At 27.4% G+C, this 22,250-nt stretch overlaps 2 protein-coding genes across 2 annotated transcripts; both read right to left on the bottom strand.

Annotated features, from left to right (window-relative positions):
* Nucleotides 1-384: 384 nt before the first annotated feature.
* Nucleotides 385-7,439, bottom strand: Dsk (Drosulfakinin). The gene is made up of 2 exons (XM_075358015.1): nucleotides 7,366-7,439; nucleotides 385-1,372 (listed from the first exon to the last, which is right to left on the bottom strand). The coding sequence occupies exon 2, from the start codon at nucleotides 1,359-1,361 to the stop codon at nucleotides 966-968; it is 396 nt and encodes a 131-aa protein (XP_075214130.1). The 5' UTR covers nucleotides 1,362-1,372; nucleotides 7,366-7,439; the 3' UTR covers nucleotides 385-965.
* Nucleotides 7,440-11,484: 4,045 nt separating this feature from the next.
* LOC142320306 (uncharacterized) lies at nucleotides 11,485-16,999 on the bottom strand. Its single transcript, XM_075358014.1, has 2 exons — nucleotides 15,456-16,999; nucleotides 11,485-12,511 (listed from the first exon to the last, which is right to left on the bottom strand). Exon 1 carries the CDS (start codon nucleotides 16,877-16,879, stop codon nucleotides 15,686-15,688), a length of 1,194 nt encoding a protein of 397 aa, XP_075214129.1. The 5' UTR covers nucleotides 16,880-16,999; the 3' UTR covers nucleotides 11,485-12,511; nucleotides 15,456-15,685.
* Between the last annotated feature and the right edge of the window lie 5,251 nt (nucleotides 17,000-22,250).

Below are 22,250 nucleotides of genomic sequence, written 5' to 3'. Positions count from 1 at the left end.
TTATACATTTTTTTTTTCAGTCTTTTATAAAATGAATACATACTAATTTTTTTCTTGATGGGTTAGTAAGGATATTTTACTATAATGTAAGTCATCAAATTACTTTAAGTTTGAATATAAATGATAAAATGATAATTTTTATATATAAAAATTTTTTTTTCTTTTTTTTCAGTATCTTCGCTAAGTAATAAACTAGTTCAAAAATTTAGTTCTGACCTTTTCTAGACACACTCAAAATTTCTCTTTACTTGCCTTGAATTAATTCTTTTTTCCTTGAAACTTATTTCAAAAACAGAAATAGTTATTTTCATAGCAATTGACAGACAATTCACTTATTATTTAAAATTAGAAATCTGTTTCAGATGTTTCAGATTTTTCAGGGCATGTAAAAAAAACTTGAAATAGTGTTTTCCAATTAAATAACTTTTTTTCTTTTCAAGGAAGCAAGATTGGTTAACTCAGAATGATGATAAACATGAAATTTTCAGTAATAATTAGAAAAGGCAAGTCTAAGCCCAAATAATCTGTTATATCTGAGGAATTCCAGAAATACTGATTTTTGTAAACGCACATTACCTTGCATAAAACGTACATGATCACCTCTCCCTAACCATTATAACATTAGATTTTTTATATATCCCATTCTCTTAAGCCCCTTATGTGATTCATGAATGTCCCCAATGTCTAATACTTTGATTACTTCTGATAATTATTGATCAAATGGTATGAACTTATATTAAAGCATATATGAGTGTATGTGCATGTCCATGTACACTCATGCATTCATATGGAACTGTCTAAGTTAGTATTTAAATTTTTATTTATTCAACACATAACATTATTAAAATACTTTTTTTATTAACATTTTTTTTATTAATAACATTTAAATTAGTCTTATTATTGTGCTGTATGTTACATTACAGCTGATTACTACTAAACATGTTTATTAATCAGTTTACATAATATTAAGCATGACCTCTTCCAAATCTCATATGACCATAGTCATCAAATTTATCTTCAATTTCTCCACGTTTACCAAACCTCATGTGTCCATAATCATCAAATTGTCGTTTATTGGTATCAAGCAGATCTTCAGCATCATCAATTAGCACATCACTTATTAGCGGCTCGATTGGTGTTAATCGAGCTCTTATAACTTGACTATTTCCTGAAGAGCGAGGAGATAAAATCATTGGTAATGCTCTATGTCTCATACTGCCATGATTCATGCTTTGTGCATCACTTGAAGAAATCATTTCTGATGTTGGAGAATTTGCCAGGATGACCAGAATCAGTTGATGTGCAAATAAAAGATATATGCTTATTGTAATTGATACCACAGTAGTTATGTTGCACGCCATTGCTGAATAACCTAAAACAAAAACAACGTTTTTTTGAGTGCTAAATGCTTACGTGAACTGTTTTATTCTGATATCCCTTTTTATGAAAGAATAAAAAATAATGATATGAGAAAATGAGTTAATTACTGTGAGATAAATTTGAATTAGAGACACATCGAAAATATACTTCTTGTGAAAAGAATAGTTACACATGTATGTACAAGTATATAAAAGTGAAATGTTCAAACTTTTTTCCTTTTATTCAGTTTTTATTTAAATAAATATTTGTTTATTTAAACTAATTTATATACACATTTATTATATATATATATATATATATATATATATTTTTTTTTTATATTCTCTCTCTCTGTGTGTGTGTGTGTGTGTGTGTGTGTGTGTGTGTGTGTGTGTGTGTGTGTGTGTGTGTGTGTGTGTGTGTGTGTGTGTGTGTGTGTGTGTGTGTGTGTGTGTGTGTGTGTGTGTGTGTGTGTGTGTGTGTGTGTGTGTGTGTGTGTGTGTGTGTGTGTGTGTGTGTGTGTGTGTGTGTGTGTGCATGCACACATGCATGCGTGTGTGAATGTGAAGTAGTCTTTAATAATTTCTTATATGATTATATTTCTAATTCTTTTTTATCTTATTTCTGTACCTACAAAGCAACTTGTCCTGACTGACCCACTACAAAACCCAGCAAAAACTACTGAAGATAAATTGATGATCTGTACACATGTTCTCCTTACGCCGTGAGTGTACACTAAGAAAAGATTTTTTTTTATATTCACAGTTTAAAGGGTTTAAAAGGAGTAACAATAAAATCTGTTTTTTTTTTTAATTTCCCAGTAACAAATGAAGATATCAACATGAATTTTTGGTGTGTGTAATCTTAATGTAAATATCTAAAAGCTAATTTCTAATTTTAACAGTCACCTCCTAGTGGTGTTGTCAAGTAACACTAAGAACCAGGCAAAATACATTTTTACACGTAGGGTAACCAGTTATAACTAATATTTTTAAGATGGAGGCCAATTGTTTTGAAACTCACATTCTTAGATCACTTGAAGTTTTGGGTCCTGTACTGTCCAAACTGTTGCTCAGAAGAAATCACAATACACTGATATTGTTTTATAAATTAAATAGGCTTCAATTTTTATCTATCATTATTATTATCACAAGCATGAGTTTAATGAACACAGTACAATGGGCAGAACTCTCCAGCTAGATGGTAAGGGCAAGCGAAGCGAGCCATGACTCGCTAAATATCCCCTGACCACAACAGGAAACACTAGTAACCATACAGCACAGGCGAATCTGTGATGAGGATCCTCTATTTTTTTGGGCTTGCAAATATTCTTCAGATATATATTTAAAAATTATTTTCAAGGTTTTTTGAATTTCTACTTTTTAAGGAGTATGACTGTGTACAGCGTGGCGGCTAAACCAACACAGCCACTCCTACTGTTACTGTTTGTGCGATGCAACTGACTGCACCTCTTTCCTTTCTGTTTAGCCTCTACTACCACCATAATGTATTACTTCAGAAGATGAATGAGGATGATATGTATGAATATAAATGAGGTGTAGTCTTGTACCAGCTGAGATGTGTGGTTAATTGAAACCCAACCACTTGGTTACTTGACTAAAAAACATAAAAAATAAAATAAAAATTGGCCGCAAAAGAAAACACAAGTAATCATATAGCACATATGGAGTGATGATGCTAGTATATATAATTATTTATAGATAATTAAAATTCTAAATATATATTTATTTTAATTATTGTATTATTACAACAAATATTAAATGATTAACTGCCAAATAATTTATATATATGACAATATACTAAGTCGTAATGGTATTACGAGAAAATTCACAGTTATGTTAACTATACTAATATTATATTCTCAGACCATAAAAAAATTTATCATCCATAATCAGATCAGTAGCAATTAGTTATAAATTGTTTTTTATCTTCCCAACTGAGAGATAAAGATGTAAATTTACTTCAACTTTATTAGATACACACTAAAAGGAGTTAATTCTAAAGTAAAATAATTTATTTAATATTTATTTTATAACCTTTTTATTTTAAGTCCAACTTTTAAATTGTATAATAGATTATATAATCTTTAGCGTAAAATAGAGATATATTTATTTCATTAAAATAATGAAAAAGTTTAATGACTGTCAATGAAGTTAAAATTGTCAAATTTAGATAAAACTTTAAAAAACTGAAAATTATAAATACACGTCAACAGCCATACTACTATTCTATGAAATAACAAATTTCACACATAAATGACAATTTTATTTTTAATTTGTGCAGGTCTGAATCTTTGATCATGTCTGAAGCTTTGCTCAAGTAGAGTATATCTTAATTCATTGAATATCTCTATGGTAATGGTACACTCTCAGAAGGAACTAAACAATCACTATTTGTCTCCAAAGTAGCTCAGCATTGTTAGCAACAATATGCATACGCCAAATCTCCTATAGAATAACCATAAATGCCTTCTTTCAAGCTATTAACCTTCTTTTAGGAAGGTTTTTTAAAAAATTCTATAATGCACATAAGGTCCTATCCAAAGTCAGGTAGGTTTTAGGAGGAACCATTGCAAAATGAATTAAGCAGTACATTAAACAGGATATCAAAGATTGATACCTGTTGAAACAAAGCAGTACTTTGTTCATTGAAAGATTTGGCGATGCTTCTGGAAAAACTTTCAGCATGGGAGTATGAACTTTCAGCATGGAAATTTATAAATCTATTATATTTTTATTTAAAGAAGTTTGGTATCTTTTCTTTCACCATGTTTCATATGAGTTAAATACCTTAATACAACAGATTAAGAAAGGACTGCCACAAAATCAATTCTTAGTACTTTCTACAATATCTTTGAACAAGTTCAATCTGTTCCTAGAATAAATGTTGCTTCTCTTTTCTGATGGTTTTGGCTTCTGAGCCACTTGTGATTTCTGATAGTAAATCAACCTAGAAGATTTCCCTAAGCTCTGTTCATGTAAGGTTGTTTGGTGGCTGTCTGAAGTAAAATAAGATGGTTTTTAACTCAGTCACTGTTCTCTCTAGCCTCAAGACAAAAAATGCTGGCTGCAGTGATTTAGTAAAACAAGATGGTTGTTAACTTTGAGAAGGTTCAGTACCTTTTATTCAGTTTATGCATAAAAAGACATCAATTTTCTTAAATTTAATTCAGTAAGCATATGCCACTCAAATCAAACACCTTACATTGCAGCCATAAATTATTTCACTAACATGTGCATTCATACAGTAGATGGACATTTTCAGCTGCTTAATTTTCACTGACTAATTATCACTAAATAATAATTTTTTTTTTTATTATGAAATTATTTTCAGAAAAATAAGTCTATCTTTTAACTCATTATTTGCAGTGAAAGATTTTTAGATTTTTTTTTGTTTTCATTAAATTTTTATTTTTATTTTATTTGTTTTTTATTATCCTTAATTATATCAATTTTCTCAAATTTACTACAAATTTTTTTCTTAATTTTTATTTGGTTATTGACAATTTAACAAAATAAGTTCACACCAAACCTAAAAAATAATGCCTTTTGATTCCATTTTTTAGAATTTCAAAACTTTCTCTGTAACTAATAGAGATGTAGTTCTAGGTCTATTGTTTTCAGTTTTTCTGGTATGTTTGATACAGATCGTTAATTTTATTCAACAATCTTGTCAGTACTTTTAGTATAGCATTACTTGATCTTTAGAGCAGAAATCTTGGTAAACCTTTTCATTAACTTTTGTTAATCATAAATCAGAAACAAAGTATATTCAGACAAACCTATGTTTACATAACTTTTTTTCATTATTTTTATAAGGGAGATATGCCTGTAAAGTATTGCAGAAACTTTGCTGAAAAATTTTGGAATATATATATATATATATATATATATATATAGAGAGAGAGAGAGAGAGAGAGAGTGAGATTTGTTAACTCATGATATCTGAGTTTTTTCTTTCTATTGCTTTTTCCTCTGTTAATTATTTATAAAATGAATCTATTCAATGGTTTTTTCTTCCTTCTAATTTTTAATATTCTATTCCATAACCTCATTTCAAAACAATTTTTTTTTCATTGGTTTTGTTTGTTCATTGTTAAATACTACACTTGAAATGTAATAATTTGAATTTCTCTTTTATTAATTAGTTTATTTTTATAGTTAACATTTTTCTTAGATTATGCACTTTTTATTAATCTGGAATTCTTAATACTGAAAGATTTTTAATTCTTTTGATCTATTATGCTGCTTCTCATAATAACAATTACTCTATTCAACTTTCATCAAGTTTCTATTATTTACATGTCTAATAAGTTTCAACTTTCTGGGATATGTAAAACTTTCCTATCTACCATGGATAAAGAGCAAACATGGAGATTGGCTTACATAATTCACTTGTATAATACATCTCTTAGTTAGAATACTGCTTATTATTTTCAAATTTTAAATATTTTTTTGGATGACATGTAATTGTATTATCAGTTATGAAATTTTATTACTATGAAAAATTAATATTCATCTATGTTAAAATTAAGAAAAAAATTTTTCTTTGCGCCTAAGAATATATTCTAGCTTACTGTAGAATAAGTTCTGTGTAACCAAATAAAATTTGTATTAATACAGGTAATAATCTTTTAAATTAAATGTAATATATTTTATGTATAAATATTATGAATATTCTAAAAAGCGTTTATATTGATTTAATAAAGACAACTACATGAAAAAGTAAAAAATACTTTTCTAATTCTGTAAATTTAATCTTTTAGAATTCAGATTCAAATCAAAAACAACAATCTAATTATCTTTATTTATTGTAATCATGTTAATGAAATAAAATAATATAAATTTAAAGAACTATAAAACTAATATTATTTTAACTATTTAATGTATTTACCTTTAATTTGGATTTATTAAAATAAAAAAATAAAAACAGAAGTTTATTCTCTTTTAAATTTTGTAATTTTACTTTTTATTTAAAATATAGGTGTACTACAAAAAATTTGATTTATATCTCAAAAAGGCCATTTGCAAAGCTCAAAGGAAAAAACTTACATCATTATTTTTAAAAACAAAAAAACAATTTTTTTTCTTTTTAATAATAAAAACAGAAATTGCCATCAAGTACAACCCAAGATTCCTCTCTGAGAGCAGGTAGGAATAGGTAATTTACTTTTCTTTACCCTAAATTTTCTAAGTAATTTTTACACAAAAATATTTGTATCTCCAAATAAAATAACCTACATTTAATTATATTGTAACAACCTCTACAAAGCTCTGATGACAAAAAAAATAAAAATATCTTTTAATCCTTTACATCAACCACATAATTTTTCATTTAAAAATCTTCTGCTTATTTCATCAGTTAAAATTTACAACAGGACTATCAAAAGAGATTCCTGAATGAAATAAAAGTATTATTGTTATTATCCATTTGGAGAAGAGTAAGGCTTGAACAAGACTAAAAAAAAGAAAATATAAGAATAAATTGAGAATTTTCTTTTCTTGAAGATGGGTAAAATAACATAGAATGGATGACTGCAAACACCCATGGATGACTGCATATTATATGTACCTGGCTATCAATCAATTGGAGTTATCAATATAAAAAAAAAAATTACATGCATCATGAAAGACGACTAAATGAGACATGAATTTAAGTGACTACACTTTCTACATAATCTTAAATATGTATTTTCATGTACACTTATAGAATTTTGAAGTGAGTGTAATGATAATTAAAAATGGTAAAAAATGTTAAATATATAACATGTTATTGTGCAATAGATTCTTTTTAAAACAAGAAATTATGAGTAATGTTTCATTTAGTACAGTAATCTTTTAGTACAGTGATCTACTACAGTAAATCTTTTGTAGTCAACTTTATTTTGTATGATAAGTAACTGAACTCATATTTTCCTATTCACATTTAATACATTATTTATTTTGTAAAGAATAATTCTGTAAAAGGAAAAATAGTATTACTTACACTATGTAGAAGAGCTCCTTATTCTTTGAAAGATCAGTGGATACTGGATTGTTGCTGCTGGAAACACCTCTTTTATCTTTACACAATTGCATTATAAGAAAAGGGATTTGAGGTGGTGGATAAAGGAGGAGCTTCAGATTATTACATTATTATTCATTTTTTACCAGCAGAAGCTCACCCCTCAATAACTACCATCTACCCATACTGTAACTCCCAATAACTCCCACCAATTTTGAACATTTCATATAAAATAATTTGACATGTTATTATCAATAATTTTTTATCTTAAATAATTAATTTCTTCAATGTATAAAAACAAGATGTTAAAGAAATGAAATACTGTAATTCTATGAAATTACTTCTTTAATTTAAATGAAATACATAAAGTTTGGCCTTAGAGTAAATGTCAACAACTGGCAAATTTAATTGGTTTAATAATAATAACTGGGATAATAATAAATAAATAAATACCCCAACTGAACATAAATCATGTTCAGATAAGTGATTTGTAATAATTTCTAAACCAAATTTATCAATTAGATTGTCACTTCCAGAAATTTCTTATTATTCAGTAATGTTCTTCAAGATACACAGATTCCTCATTGTTAAAAAAAAAGATGAGACTCTGACTGTATCAGTTATTAGTCTTACTTAAACTTTATTCATCTCTCCCTTCAAGTAGGTGTCAGTTTTTAATATAGATTTATTTAATGTAATTAGCTAACAGTAAACTTTGCTATGGTTGGCATAACTTCATGCTTTTTTAATTTGATCTAACTTCTGAATATAAGTATATATAACTTATATTTTATTTGCTTATGGATTTTTTTTGTAGTGCATTAATTTTATTTTATATTTTTTAGAGGTGAACTAAGAGATTTGAATGTATTTCCCTTAATATGAAGTTAAACATGTGCAACAACTAGACAGAAAAATGTGTCAACAAGCAGACCCTCCCTCCCTCCTACAAGTAGAATACACTGGCTCTACAGTTCCTGGGGTCTTCACCAAGAGCTTAGCTGGATCACACCTACACCCTTAAAACTAAAAGAAAACGATCTAAGAAAAGGAAAAGGGAAGGGTAACAAAAAGGAGAATCCATCCTTGAAAGAACCATAAATAAAACAAATGATAAACGCCACAGTCTACTGTAGGCATTAAGTACATATCCACTAACAAACTCTTGGCAGATGATGCTTCCACCTTCTTATGAGATGATTTAAGGAATTTATTCTTTTCTTACTTTATTCGGATAATGGGAAAAAATGGAAAATGTGTAGTTATTTTGAATTCTTGGCAACTGTAACACTGATTGAAATGGTTTCCCCTAATATTATAGTAGTCAAGTATAATCAGTTCTTGAAGTCACTGGAAGTTCAGGTTAAGTATATAATTTATTTATGTTGATGTAGGATGAAACTTATAAAATAATAATCATATTTTATAGCTGGTGTGTTTAGTCAGGTAATTTACCTTTTCCCATTTCATGAAATCTAGTACTAAGATTATTATCAGTTAAATGCTAAGGACAATACTAAACTGACAAGTTCATTGAACTAATTTTTACCATTAGCTATTTTAGGTAATGACTATTGCTGAATTCATTGGTTTTAATTATGCTCTTTCTTAAATTTTATGAGTACCTTAGAGGTAAACTCAGGAGCATTTTGTTGGTAATTGTCTGTTTCCCTTAATGAGTTATGACACTATATATAATTCAGTTTTTCCAAGATAAATAATGGTACACTAATCTGTCGCTTTTTATTACCTGAACCAGTCTTTCTTATGATGATGATATATTAAAAGCATCTGAGGTAAATGCAATTTTAGTTGGATTAGCTTTTTCTACGAGTATTGATAATCAGTATATGACCCAGCCCCTGTGGTGAGCTGAATTAAGATGCCATTGGTAGAGCTGACATCTTCATATTCTATCATATTCATCTTTTTGCACATTATGGGCTTAGCATGCTGATAAATAACAATACATTCAGCTCAGTGAAAAAGAAGGCTTCAGGAAATCCCATTGCTCCTTATCATTAATTCTGGGATAAAATATTTTTTATTATTTTTAAGAATATCTTTACAATTTTCAGGAGTTACTTTTAATAAGAAAGACATGTTACATAAGTAACTCATGTAAATTGTTAAAAAATTCTCTCAGATTTTTAACATGAATAACTGGATAATTTATTTAATCTACAATCTCATGAAATAAGTTAGATGTCGAAATATGTTGAATGAAAAATAGTTCCCTGATATTTTTTTGATAAATAAGTAATGAATGAAATTGTACAGATAAATAAATATAATGATACATTTTTTATTACTGAGGTAGAACTTTTAATGATTTCTTTTACCACATTATGTTACAGAAATTTAAATACTATGTACACATGCCTTGATATAATAGAATTAATAGACTAAATCACTTAGTTAACAAAAATATAAGATTAATATTATTAAATAAGCTAAACTAACCTATTTTTTTTTTTGTCTTCAGTCATTTGACTGGTTTGATGCAGCTCTCCAAGATTCTCTATCTAGTGCCAGTCATTTCATTTCACTAACCGAGTAAGTGTGGTTTAAAAACTTACCCTCAAAGTGGTGTATGTGTATTTTTAATGTTATCATTTTGAAAGTTTAAAGATTATGAAAAGACTTTTTCTATAAAAAGTTTCTAGAGAACAATATTTTTAGAGCTAATATTCAGCTCCTCTTCAGTTGAGTTACCAACACCACTGGTTATTATTATTATTATTATCAAACTTCATATCCATTAGAATAGCGTCACATGTCTTAATAACTATAGATTGACTTAGGTACAATGATTATTATTATTTTTTTAAATAATTTTCATTGCTTACATCGTTATGGAATTTATAGAAAAAAATGCATAAAATAAAGTTTCATACTTTTTTAAATCTTAATTCATATTTTGATAATTTTTTTTGTTAAAAACCATTATAAAGATGTAAATTCGAAGAATAGTTTTTAGAATAGCACAATGGTACTACTATGATCTGCTCAAAGTTTTATCAAAATTAGTTCAGCATTCTTTTTAACTTTAATTCTTGATTATGACCAATTAGGTTTCAATTAGATGATGAAGTTAGTATCTGAGAAAAAACAATTTTTTAGATGTAGCAATTACATTAAGATTACGTTGAAATAGATCTTAATCGGGTTACTACATCATATTATTTATACTTTGTATATTATTAAAGTTATTTTCTGAACCAAAGCAACCTCTTTACTTCATGAAGAGATCGAATGAGACATGTAAAGAAACATTTCAATTCACAGGCAATGGTACCCTTTGTGTAAAGTACAGGGGTAACGATTGTGATGCACCATCATTATCTTAAGTCACCAGTGAAAATGAGGTATCCTTTACAATTACGCTGACTGTGGAGTCATTCATTAGGTTATAAATTTTTATTGGGGTGAGTCAGTTTTAAACAAAGTAGAATGTCAGTTCATTGAACAATCTTGACTCCAATATGTAATAATGAAAAAGTAAAATAATATTGATGATATTTAATAATTTATTTCTAGTCGTAACTCTATGTTGAGAACCGATTATAATTTCTTAAAGAAAGATGCCAAGAATGCCAAACTAATCTCTTACAAGAGACTGAATAAACCTGATCTATATTATCACACATGTAGTGAAACTAAGCATGGAGGTAGAATTTTTGTACAAATTTTCTTTTTTTGTCTTTTGGTTGGGCCTGGCCTGGCCTGCCTGTATGGAACACTGTCTGTATGACTGCAGGTATACCTGCTCTATATACTGTACGTAGATTTAAGTATTACATGTAATCCATTTTTGAAATCCAAGCTGTTGAATTAATTATTATTAAGCTGTAAAACACTAACATTAATTTTGGCAATAGCAAAAGTTTCTTATTTATTACCAAATAGAATAGTTTATATGTTGTATGGCAAATATAAATCAACTTGACTTAAGTTTGGCTTACATAAAAATTATAGCAGGATTTCATCTAACTCTATTACTTTTTCAGTAATGATGAATAAATATAATTACATACATACATTATATATATATATATATATATATATATATGTGTGTGTGTGCATGTGTGTGTGTGTGTGTGTGTGTGTGTGTGTGTGTGTGTGTCTTCTTTAATACCCTTTAGCTGTTTTTAAGCTTGTTCTATGTGAAAAAGACATCTTAATGAAGTAACCTGAAGAAATTAAATAATTTTAGTAATCTGGGAAGCTTACCTGTTATGAAAAATTGTACTCTGTTATTGTGAAGATTATTACTGCAAGTTGTAGGATAATAATATACCACAAGAAACTCTAATTAAATAATAAAGAAATCATATTTTTATTTTAAATATTAGATTTGAAAAGATAATTATATTTATGCAGTATTTTAAATGAGTAAAACAGTATTGTATGAATGAGCATGTGTGTTTTTAATAATAAAAATTTCTTGAGTTGATTTAAAATTTGTAACTTTAATTTGAAACAAGTTTCTTTAAACCAAAATAATAAGTAAAATATTAAAATTTCATATGTTAAGGGTGAATATAGTATCCAGTGCTTAAATAATAAAATGTATTTTATATTTACTAAATGTGAATAATTAGTAACAATATAACAAATACTGCTTGATATTGATCTTTACCAAATTACATTTTATTCATATGATAATGGTTCATGTTTAAAACACCTAATAAGATTAAATTCAGGTAAAATAAGAAAATATTGAATATATGTAAATAATTTATAAATAAACCTTTACGACAGATTTTAAACAATTAATTTGTTATTCATAGTTTTCAATATCTCACTGAATTAAATAAATTTTGGCAAGTGAAAAAAAAAAATTTAATATTTACAGTTATTTTGTTACCTGTAATTCATAAAACTCATTATCACTTCTTTCTTCCAATAACTGAAATATCACTTACATTCTTCTTTTATTTTGATGATCTTACAAACTGTTTTATTTTTATTATCTCCATGACTCATCTCTACGTGTTAACTACTTGAACTGGAGCTTATTCCATAATTTCCATTAAATTACTCATTTCAAAATTCCATTTCCAGAATCATTTCTCATGCAAAATTCCATTAGGTACTAAAGCATGTAAAACTAATGGTAAACCAGCTGAAAAAAAAAAAAAATTTCAATTAATTTTTTTTTATTGTAAGTGAATACCACAATTCAGTTTAAATATATTAAATTGGATTTGGATACCCATAAAAATAATAATTTGGTGCATAATATTATGAATAATGTTTGTGTTAGAAACTACACATGATCTTCTTTAGATCTTTATAATGCTTAATGTAACTCAATGTCAGTAAGATCTATTTACTTTTCAGCTTAAACAATTTATATTTATGCAACTATGTTTAGAAGGGAAAAAATGAATATAATTGCATCCTATATAAATTCATTATACATTCAATAGTTTTGGGGCTTCTTTAACATTACAAAATAAGCCCTATATTCAGCGCTAATTAAGATTCAGAATTCAGCTCATCATTGTTTTAGCCATTGTTATTTTTTAACATATCTAATTTTTATACCTGTTTGAATGGCATTTTAACAAAAAATTTATGTATTATATTTTCACTGTTGAGTGTTATGTCATTATTTGAATGTTGTATTCAATACCATCTTGTGTAAGACAATGTAATTAGTTAAGATTTTTAGTGACTCATTTCATTCAACAATCTCATTCACTTTTTAACACTGAATTTAGAAATAAGCTCTGCTATTGGAGACACTTCTACCTCTAGTAACAAAAGTTAAATGAACTGAAATAAATTTTTAATATAATTTTGTTTTCTTTGCTAGAAAAAAAAAGAAAAGAAAACAGAAAAGTAACTGGCTGGCTGAATGCTATGTTTATGCCCTTTTAACTAAAGACTATAGTGGTTTTAAGGTTTTTATGGAATAAGTATCAAATAATTTGTTTCATTCACATGATTAACAACAATAGGTGTATCATGATTTGAAGGAAAAAAGTGACAGATGCACTATTTTCTTCAAACTTAAAATTGATTGCAAATCAACAACTAAGTCATTTAATAATTGCTAGAAAAATACATTTACATGAATATAACAAGATTCTCTTATATATGTCTAATATAACCATATTATAAATGAAAATTTATGTAAGTTAAAAAAATATACAATTTATTAGAAATACCTTTAAAATAAAATAATTACCTTCATTTAATAAATTCTTTTATTTAAGAATAAATATAATTTAAAATAATTTTATTTGAATCACTGGAAATTATTTAGAGAAATAGTTAACCATATAAAACTAATTATTACATAGCTAAAATAAATATTTTTAAGGTTGTTCATAGTACTCCTCTGTATTGTTAAATTGTATTTAGACTCTATTAAATAAAATTAAAAAAATAAGTTAAGAAATCTCTTATCTCAATATTCTGTAGGTGGTTTATTTAATAGAATCTAAATATAAAACTAACTGTATATGTGAATAAAATAAATATGGTTATTTACTCATATCACAACTTTTAACAGTTTTTTTTTTTTTACTTATAAGATATCAATAATTCTTCCACTTCTTATAAGTGGCCTATATGTCATTTAAAAAAATAATAACTTGACTAGATTATTCCTCCAACCAAAATCATTTTTGCTTGATGAATTAATTCAACGCAAGTTGAAAGCTTATGTATGGGAATATGAAAATGGAAATTTAGTTTTCTTCTTCCTGTACAAACTACATTCTTTCTCTGATAACATCATTAGAAAATATGTAGGCCTATATTTCTTAGTAAAATGTCAAGTTTGGCATCACTCTTTATAGATCAATGTTTCTATTCCTCTAATATGGGTTCATGTTAAGGAAAATAAATGCACTTGAATAAATGAAATAATTAGGTTATACTACAAATGAAATTTTACTTTGTATGGAGAACTGTGAATATATATTTAAAAAAAATTTTTTTTTCAGGTCAAAGTACATAAGAAACTACCAAGTTTACACCTTATACAACTTAAAAATTTCAAAATGACTTCATTTCACCGGGGGAAATATTTTTGTAGCCGTAACTCCATAATAAATGTTTTGGGCATATCATTATATGAAATACATTAAATTTTTAAAATAATAGAAAATTCAAATCCCACTAATGAAAATTATTTTGAGCATATATTTATGTATATGTTGGGCGGGATGCAAATAAATATTTTTTGTCTTTTAGTTAGTACTGTATAGAAATTTATCAACAGAATACTACAGCTTCCATAAAAGAAAATCTTTTAATTATATTTTAAATAAATTAGTGGAAAGATGTTTAAAATGGTTCGGCAATTTATTAAAGGTGGCAACTAGCATAATAAGACTGTTTATCACAAATTGAAGCGTTATTGTGTTGAGTTATTTGAAAACAGTTCTGTTGTCGGTTTGGTAGGTGGATATTGTTATTTTTTAACAGTAAGAGACCTTTTAGAAAAAATTGCACATTCGTAATAAACACAAGACTAAGTTAACATATTATTTTCTAAGCATAGGTCTACACGATTTATAATTATGTTCGCCAGATAATGATCTGACTTCCATTTTTGTATTTTAAAAACTCGTTCTGATTTTTTAAGGGAGACCCAAGAGATGATATGCTTTATACGAGAATATATGTTGGAATAATAAATATTTAATAATGAAGACAAACTTGGCGTTTTATTAAGGCTGTTCAGAACAAAATCAATTGATTATGCCACGAAAACTTGTCATCTAACAAAAATCTAGAAATTTCGCTTTTTGGGCAACAGAAGAACTAGCGTTAAATTAATGGGAATTCTACCCACGCGAACGATCATCACTGAAAAGTTTATCTGAGAAGCACAATACAACGGTTTTATTCATATTTAAGTTAGATGGTTACAATTTACCAAGTGAATAATCTTCTTAGTTGTCGTACAATTTTATTTATTTTACTTTTATTTCTTAGATCACAACAATTTAGTAATACAGCTACTTCAACCTAATCAAGGAGAAGGACGCACTTTCATTTTATTAATCTATATGAATAACTGAAAATTAGTATTTAAAATGAAAACTTACCTTGAAATGTAGTTCAGCCAGATTTAATGATTAATTGGTCGTCATGACATGTAATGATATCTAATTACATGGTATTAGATAATAATTTCACTCCTTTTTTACTGTTTATTTATTTTTATATTGATAAATTAACCCTCAACTATATTATTTGTCTTTATCAGATTATAACTTTTCTTTTGTAATACGATCATTTTTGTTTTAAGAAATGTATTATTTAATTAGAATAGTATTTAAACTTTCGCTTCAGAATCATTTTCAGGAATTCCTGGTGAAACACCTCTGTCGTATGTCAACAAAACGGCTGGCCATATAGGTCCTGCTGCACCTTCTTCGCTAATAACATACTTCTTTTTTATTTTTTTATCTGATCTATTTTTTTTATTCGGGCATCTAAAGCTGAGAAAACTTTTTATTTCAGATTTTATTTCATTACTTCTTATTCTAATTCTTGCACTACCACCTCGTTCATACATTATTGATTCTTCTTTATTTAATAAATTATTTTTTTGTTTGTTGTACGATTCTAGTATATTTTGCGATAATGGTCGATGTTCATCAAATTCAAAATTAGTTGATTTTGAAGACTTTTCAGAATCATACCGTTTTTCATTCTGTCTATAATTATCATTATCATCTATCGTACATGTTTCATTATCATTTTTGTTTAAACAAGATAAATTATTTTCACCATCATTTTTTACTAAAAATTCTTTATATTTTTGACAGCGTCGTGGACTTAATCCTCTATTATCAGCAACTTTATGTTTTGAAATTTTTGGTGTATTGTGCACAAGATAATGATTTAAACGTGTAGGAGTTGTACTAGAAAATTTTTGAGCATATGTTTCTGTTGTACTATTATCATCAGGCACATATAATCTTTTACAGTTCTCATTATTGTTATTATCATGTTGAAAATAATTAGCAGCTTCATCTTGGTTCTTCATATCATCACTGTCATCATCAGAAATCTCATCAATGAAGTACTCAATTTCCAAGATATCGCCCTCCATTTTAATAATAGGTTGCAGTATATGGGAGTTCTCCATATTATTTTGACATAAAATATTTTCATCTAAAGAATTAAAACATGGTTCTTCAATTTGACTTGTTAATTCATCAGCTAAATTTTTATTTTCAATTGTGTTTTGTGTCTGTTCTGGTTTTTCAGCCATCCAGTTTTCCAGTAAAACTGTGTCTTCTGAAGTCCAGTAAGATGACATATTCACAATCGGTGGATGATCAAGCATTGTTTGACAACTTCTTGGTATCCGACTACTTTTTAATTTTCTATAATTATTATTATTATTTGTTACCCAATTATCTAAAAATTTTGCCGATAAACATTCTGCTCCATTTGCTAAAGTCATTAATTTTTTTTTTGTAATGTTAAGAACATTCAATTCATCAGTTTTTAGTAACATGTCTGTCGTTTAGTTTATTTACACAACAATGACACAAAAATAAAAATTAATTAATTTTTTCTTAGAATATCATAAATATAATTTTACACTAAACAAATATTTGTAGTAATAAGATTGTACACTAACTACATCCACTGTATTGAACAAAAGTAAGTTAAATGACAATAACCATTTTATACTGAAGGTTTTTATCAATAACCTGCGTCATTTTTGAGGTTTCATTATTACGTCAGGAGCTTCTTATACGTTCTTATAACACCAGTTGGGCAATATTTAGGTCACTTGAAAGCTTTATTTTATATTATCCAATCAATAGATACCATGTATGTATTATGAGTTATGTGTTTTTAAGAATAGTCCCTATTTCTGTTTTATAATATATACAGCAAAACATAACATAAATTTCTTATAGTAATTTTTGCAAATTTTTTTGTAGTAATCCCTTTTACAAAATTAAAAAAAATCATGTTTAAATGAAGGTTGTTTCATAATTTACTTTTAATTTTCATTTGAATTTTTTATGAAATAAATCCTGTCAGAGTAAATTACAAAAAATTGTTTCACTAAAAGGGATAATATGGGTGATTTTTGATCCTGTGGGGATTTTTCTTTAATCCTCCTAGAAAAGTCTGTAAATACTATGTGCTTTGATTTTCCTTATTGTTTTTATAGAAGCTATAAAAAAAAAAGTTGAATACTTTTTTCATTATCACCACTTCATTTCATTATATGCCTGCAACTATAAGATTACGTGTGAATCAGTCACTTTAAAAAAGCCAAATTGTTTACTGGTGTTTTAATACATAAAACAATCATCTTATACATAAAAGAAGATGTCATGATTGACTAGTTCATTCACTCATCAACGCCCAGTCTAGACTATTATAGTTATGAGACACAACATTTTGAGAATATGTTCAATTTATTTAGTAGAGGTGGCTAAGAAAGAATTTTGTGAAATTTGGGTTCTAAGGGGGTGAAATGATACTTTGCATTTTTTCATTTATGTCAAACATTAAACATGCCCATCTCCTTCAAGCAGAATGATTTTAAAAATCAAAGCCACAAAAAAATAAAAAAAAGTTAATAAAGAAGGATCATAAAAGATCAGGATTCCTTGTGTGAAACATGGGTGGTGGAATAAAAATTCCTTCAAACTATGTAAAACAAATTATTCGTTCAACGTAAGTGTGTATATGATGCTGAAGCTTTGACTGGAATTAAAAAAGATTCTCCTTTAAGTAGAGTATATCAGCCTGTCCACCCAAAAAACATTGAGTGTTACCTCTTCACCTTCTCAATCATCACATCATCTAATTCTTATCTGAAAACGGTGGATGACATTTTACAACCTACATTCTTGCTATGGGAAAAAACATCAGTTAATTTGAGAAATAATGTTTCTGCTGGACAGTCTAATGACTACTTTTAAGATAGGTGATGGAAAATACCCTGAATCTGGAGAAAAGATAAGAATATCTGTCAATTTAGAAACAGTAGTATCTTCTTTAAAAGATATCATAGCCAAAATTTATCTTGACATTACCAATGTGAACGGCAAATTTATGAAATAGAAGTAGTTATGCAAGACAGCAATTCTAACATCAAAAAATGACAGCTGCTGAGACTTTATTGAAGTTATTCAAGGGAGAACATATACAGTACTTTTCCATCGATTCATTATTGAAAGTAGATAATGCTGTTCTCTCTCATGTTCTCATCAAATTATCTCATGATAAATTATATAACTTTTTCTTCTTACTTATTTAAGATATATGTTCTACAGCTGTTTTATAATAAGAAGAAATACATATTATATCTATTGTAAAAATATACTTCGTTTTATGTAATTATTAAAGCTTTTTAGTCTAATACAAAATGTTATATAGTAAACAATTCAGTTCTTAAGATGTAAAGCTAATAAGTTCTTAAACATATTAAAATAACTTGCTTCTTATAAAATATTAAAGTAAATGTATATAAAAGGACTTTAATCATATTATAAAATTTAATTTAAACTGAGAATAAATAATAATAATAATAATTATAACCTAACGATATGAAAGTTAATAATACTACTACAAAAATATAATTAATCTCGGTAAAGGGTATTTATTTTAAAGTATTATTGAACCAGCGGCATATGCTTCGAATACTGAAAAGTGCGTTAAGGCACATGTTCGAACAAATGCAATCTTGTAGAGTCTCTCAATACACTCAATCAACATGTCCTTCTAGCACACAGACTTCCTCTAAAAGTTGGGACACTAATTATATTGCTGTGAAAGCTTTGTCCTCCAACATTGTGCAATAGAACACAATTACATGTAAAAGCTTTCCAGAAAAATGTAGTTTAAGCTACAATTATACTGACTTCGTTTGAAGAGAGTCAGTTTTCATTCCTCGAATACCACTACTACCTTCTGAATATAAATTTTAATTCAAAAGGATGCAATTTCTAATTAAAGTCTGCATTGCAATGACAGTCTATAAGTTACAAGGGCATTGCTTAAAGTTCCAGGAATCAATTTAAGAAAAGGTTGTTTTTCCCACAGCCAGCTATAAATGGCCTGCTCCAGAGTAAGTTATCCATAAAGTTTAGTGATTTTAATACTGAATGGAAGGACTACTAACATAGTGTACAAAGAGGATCAGGCATAATTTTTGCAAGCGAAACTGCAACGGGTAACTAGTTTAGTTAATGAAACATAAGTAAACATAGCAGCTCTGGCCAAACAGTTGGGGATTACCTTATATATAGCAGCTTTTTAACAATTAACTAAAAACAAGTTTTTTAACATTTTAGCAATAAGGCAATAACAAATTTTAAAAATGATGGACACGTTTATTTTACAATTTTCACATAAAATACATAATCTATTTGTCTTGTTGATAGTGGGATAGTCCTCCAAAGATCTCCTCAAATACCTTATGTCAACTCTTTATAAGTCATTAATGATGCCTAAATCAGTTCCTTTTAGCAGCAATTTCAGTTTTGGTTAAAAGTATATAGAAAAGTAAGACAAATTCAGTGAGTGGTGGTGCAGTTTCATGGCTTACTTTTGTGGGAGAAGTAACAAAAATTACTGCTGCCAAATAGGGTAGGGAAATATCATGCAGGAGAAAAAAAAATAAGTGTGAATAAGGTTAGAAATTTTGTAATGCATAAAATTATGCGTTAACCCTAGTGCATAAACCCTTTGTGTACAATACCTTGGCTATAAAAAACTCAGCACTGTCATTTCTTTTTCTTTTTTTTGTCAAAATGCAGAATGAATAGTGTGCACAGTTTACATTTGTTCACATTTTTTGGAAAAAAAATTGTTGTTTTTACTAAACAGAGTGTTTTTTATGATCATGCAAGACATCACCCTCTAATCTTGTTTGTCTAATTTGGCAACCCTGTTACTTTAAATTGTTGGGTAGCCATTTCTTTCACTGGCTTTTATAGATTTTTTTCTCCTCTCAAAATGATGTATGATATTGAAAATCTTTAAGTCAAGGCTCTAACCTTCTAAGTCTTACAGAGCATTTTCACTGTCTGTTGCCAACAAAATTGTATCATGTTGTCTTTTCATGTTGTATGGGTTACAGTATGTAGTCAGAACTACTCTATGGTAAAAGAACTAAATGTACTGCTATAAAAAATTCAGTCCTAAAAATTTTAAACCATTAGTTTTGTCATCTCATCATGTACTCTAAGTATATGACATCTTGAAAGAGAACCTATCAGGTAAAAAATGAATAGATAAACTAAAATGTTTATTTAAACCTAAATAAACAAACAGCTCATTATTTTTATTTGTTATAAAAAATAATAATTATAATTGTTTTTTTTTTCTTTTGATGAACAATAATTCATTGATTTGTACCGTTTAAGTTACTCAATGCGTAACTTAAGATGTGCAATAAAATTTACTAAAATATATATAATAGTTCTACCCATTTTTAGTATGCCAGTAATTTGTGTTCTTTCTTGTGGCTAAAAAAGTATAAATTCTGTTTGAACATTAACTCAGCAAGTTGTCATTAGTAACCAGCATGTTATATAAAGGTAATTCAATGATGTCTGTAATGAACATTTATCACTAGTTACTATAAGTTACTAATTATTACAAATATTTCAAACTTTTGAGAAGTATTATTTAAAAAAATTATCTTTTATGAACAAAATGTTTAAAAAAATGATTGTTTTAAATCTACAAATAATAAATTTTATTCAGTCTTAACATTTTGTGTTAAATATTCAATCTTTGTACGACAAGGAAAAAATCTCTAGGGAGTTTCTTCTAGAATTTTATTATATTATTTTTTAATATTGCCTTATGTCATATTATGTAAATTTAATCTTACATATTCCCTACTGAAGTACCATTAAATATTCATGTCTTGACAGCTAACTTTTTTAGTTATCTGAATTAATAACAGTACTTAACTTTTCACTTTATTTTAATTCTTATCAATAAAATTCATATCCCTGTTATAATAAATAACAATTTTGTCATCTGACATAATTGTATTAAGTCTTTCATGCATTAAAAGATAATTTTCTTTAAAATATTGTTAAGAACTAATTATAATTAACAATTATTTTTTATGCTGTTTGCTTAAGGTATATTTAAAAAATGTTAATGATCATTCAAAATTTAAATTTTCAGGTTATGTGATGATCCATTAATTCAAAAATAGTCTTCAGAAAATATTCTTATGGTTTGTTTGGTCTACATTGATGTGATCATATTGAACTTAAATGTCTGTATTAAGTCCCAGTAAAATTTTGTATTTATCATCCTCTGGGAAGGGTTCTTTCTCTTGATCTCTTTGGATAAATTGATCCTTTTTCATTATCCATATACTTAAACTTTGATAAATTCATTCCTGGTTCTTTTGGTTTAATACTCCTTGCATCTAAGCTATGGTTACAGGGAACTGTTTGAGTTACCATCCTAACTTTGTATCTTATCTACTTTTTTTTGTTTGTTTAACCTCCGGGTCGACTGTTAGGTATTGCTTCAGAGGATGAGATGTGTGAAAATGCCATGCCTGACCAGGATTTGAACCTGGGACCTCCGGATGAAAGGCTGAGACACTACCATTTGCACCACAAAGGTCAGCAGTATCTTATCTACTTGTTATACAAAAACCCAACTTTGATAAAGGTCATTATTATTATTATATTTTATTTCTACTACTAACAACTGTATTTATGTTAGCTGTAACAACTACAGTGGACCAAGTGATGTGGCACAATCATTCAAAAGAATAACAAATTCCAATCTAGGACTTAATCTACTACTTGCATAATATATCCATCCACAGAGTTGTACCAGGAATCCTAGGGAAGTGATTTCCTGTTACATTTTTTACGGAG

This window comes from Lycorma delicatula, chromosome 2 (assembly GCF_047948215.1).
Source record: "Lycorma delicatula isolate Av1 chromosome 2, ASM4794821v1, whole genome shotgun sequence".
Taxonomy (NCBI): domain Eukaryota; kingdom Metazoa; phylum Arthropoda; class Insecta; order Hemiptera; family Fulgoridae; genus Lycorma; species Lycorma delicatula.
Note: the sequence above shows the minus strand (reverse complement) of the source record. Positions and strands in the feature narration are given on the sequence as shown.

Coding starts and splice junctions, on each gene's coding strand:
- LOC142320306 (XM_075358014.1), bottom strand. CDS start 16,879: ATGTTACTAAAAACTGATGAATTGAATGTTCTTAACATTACAAAAAAA.
- Dsk (XM_075358015.1), bottom strand. CDS start 1,361: ATGGCGTGCAACATAACTACTGTGGTATCAATTACAATAAGCATATAT.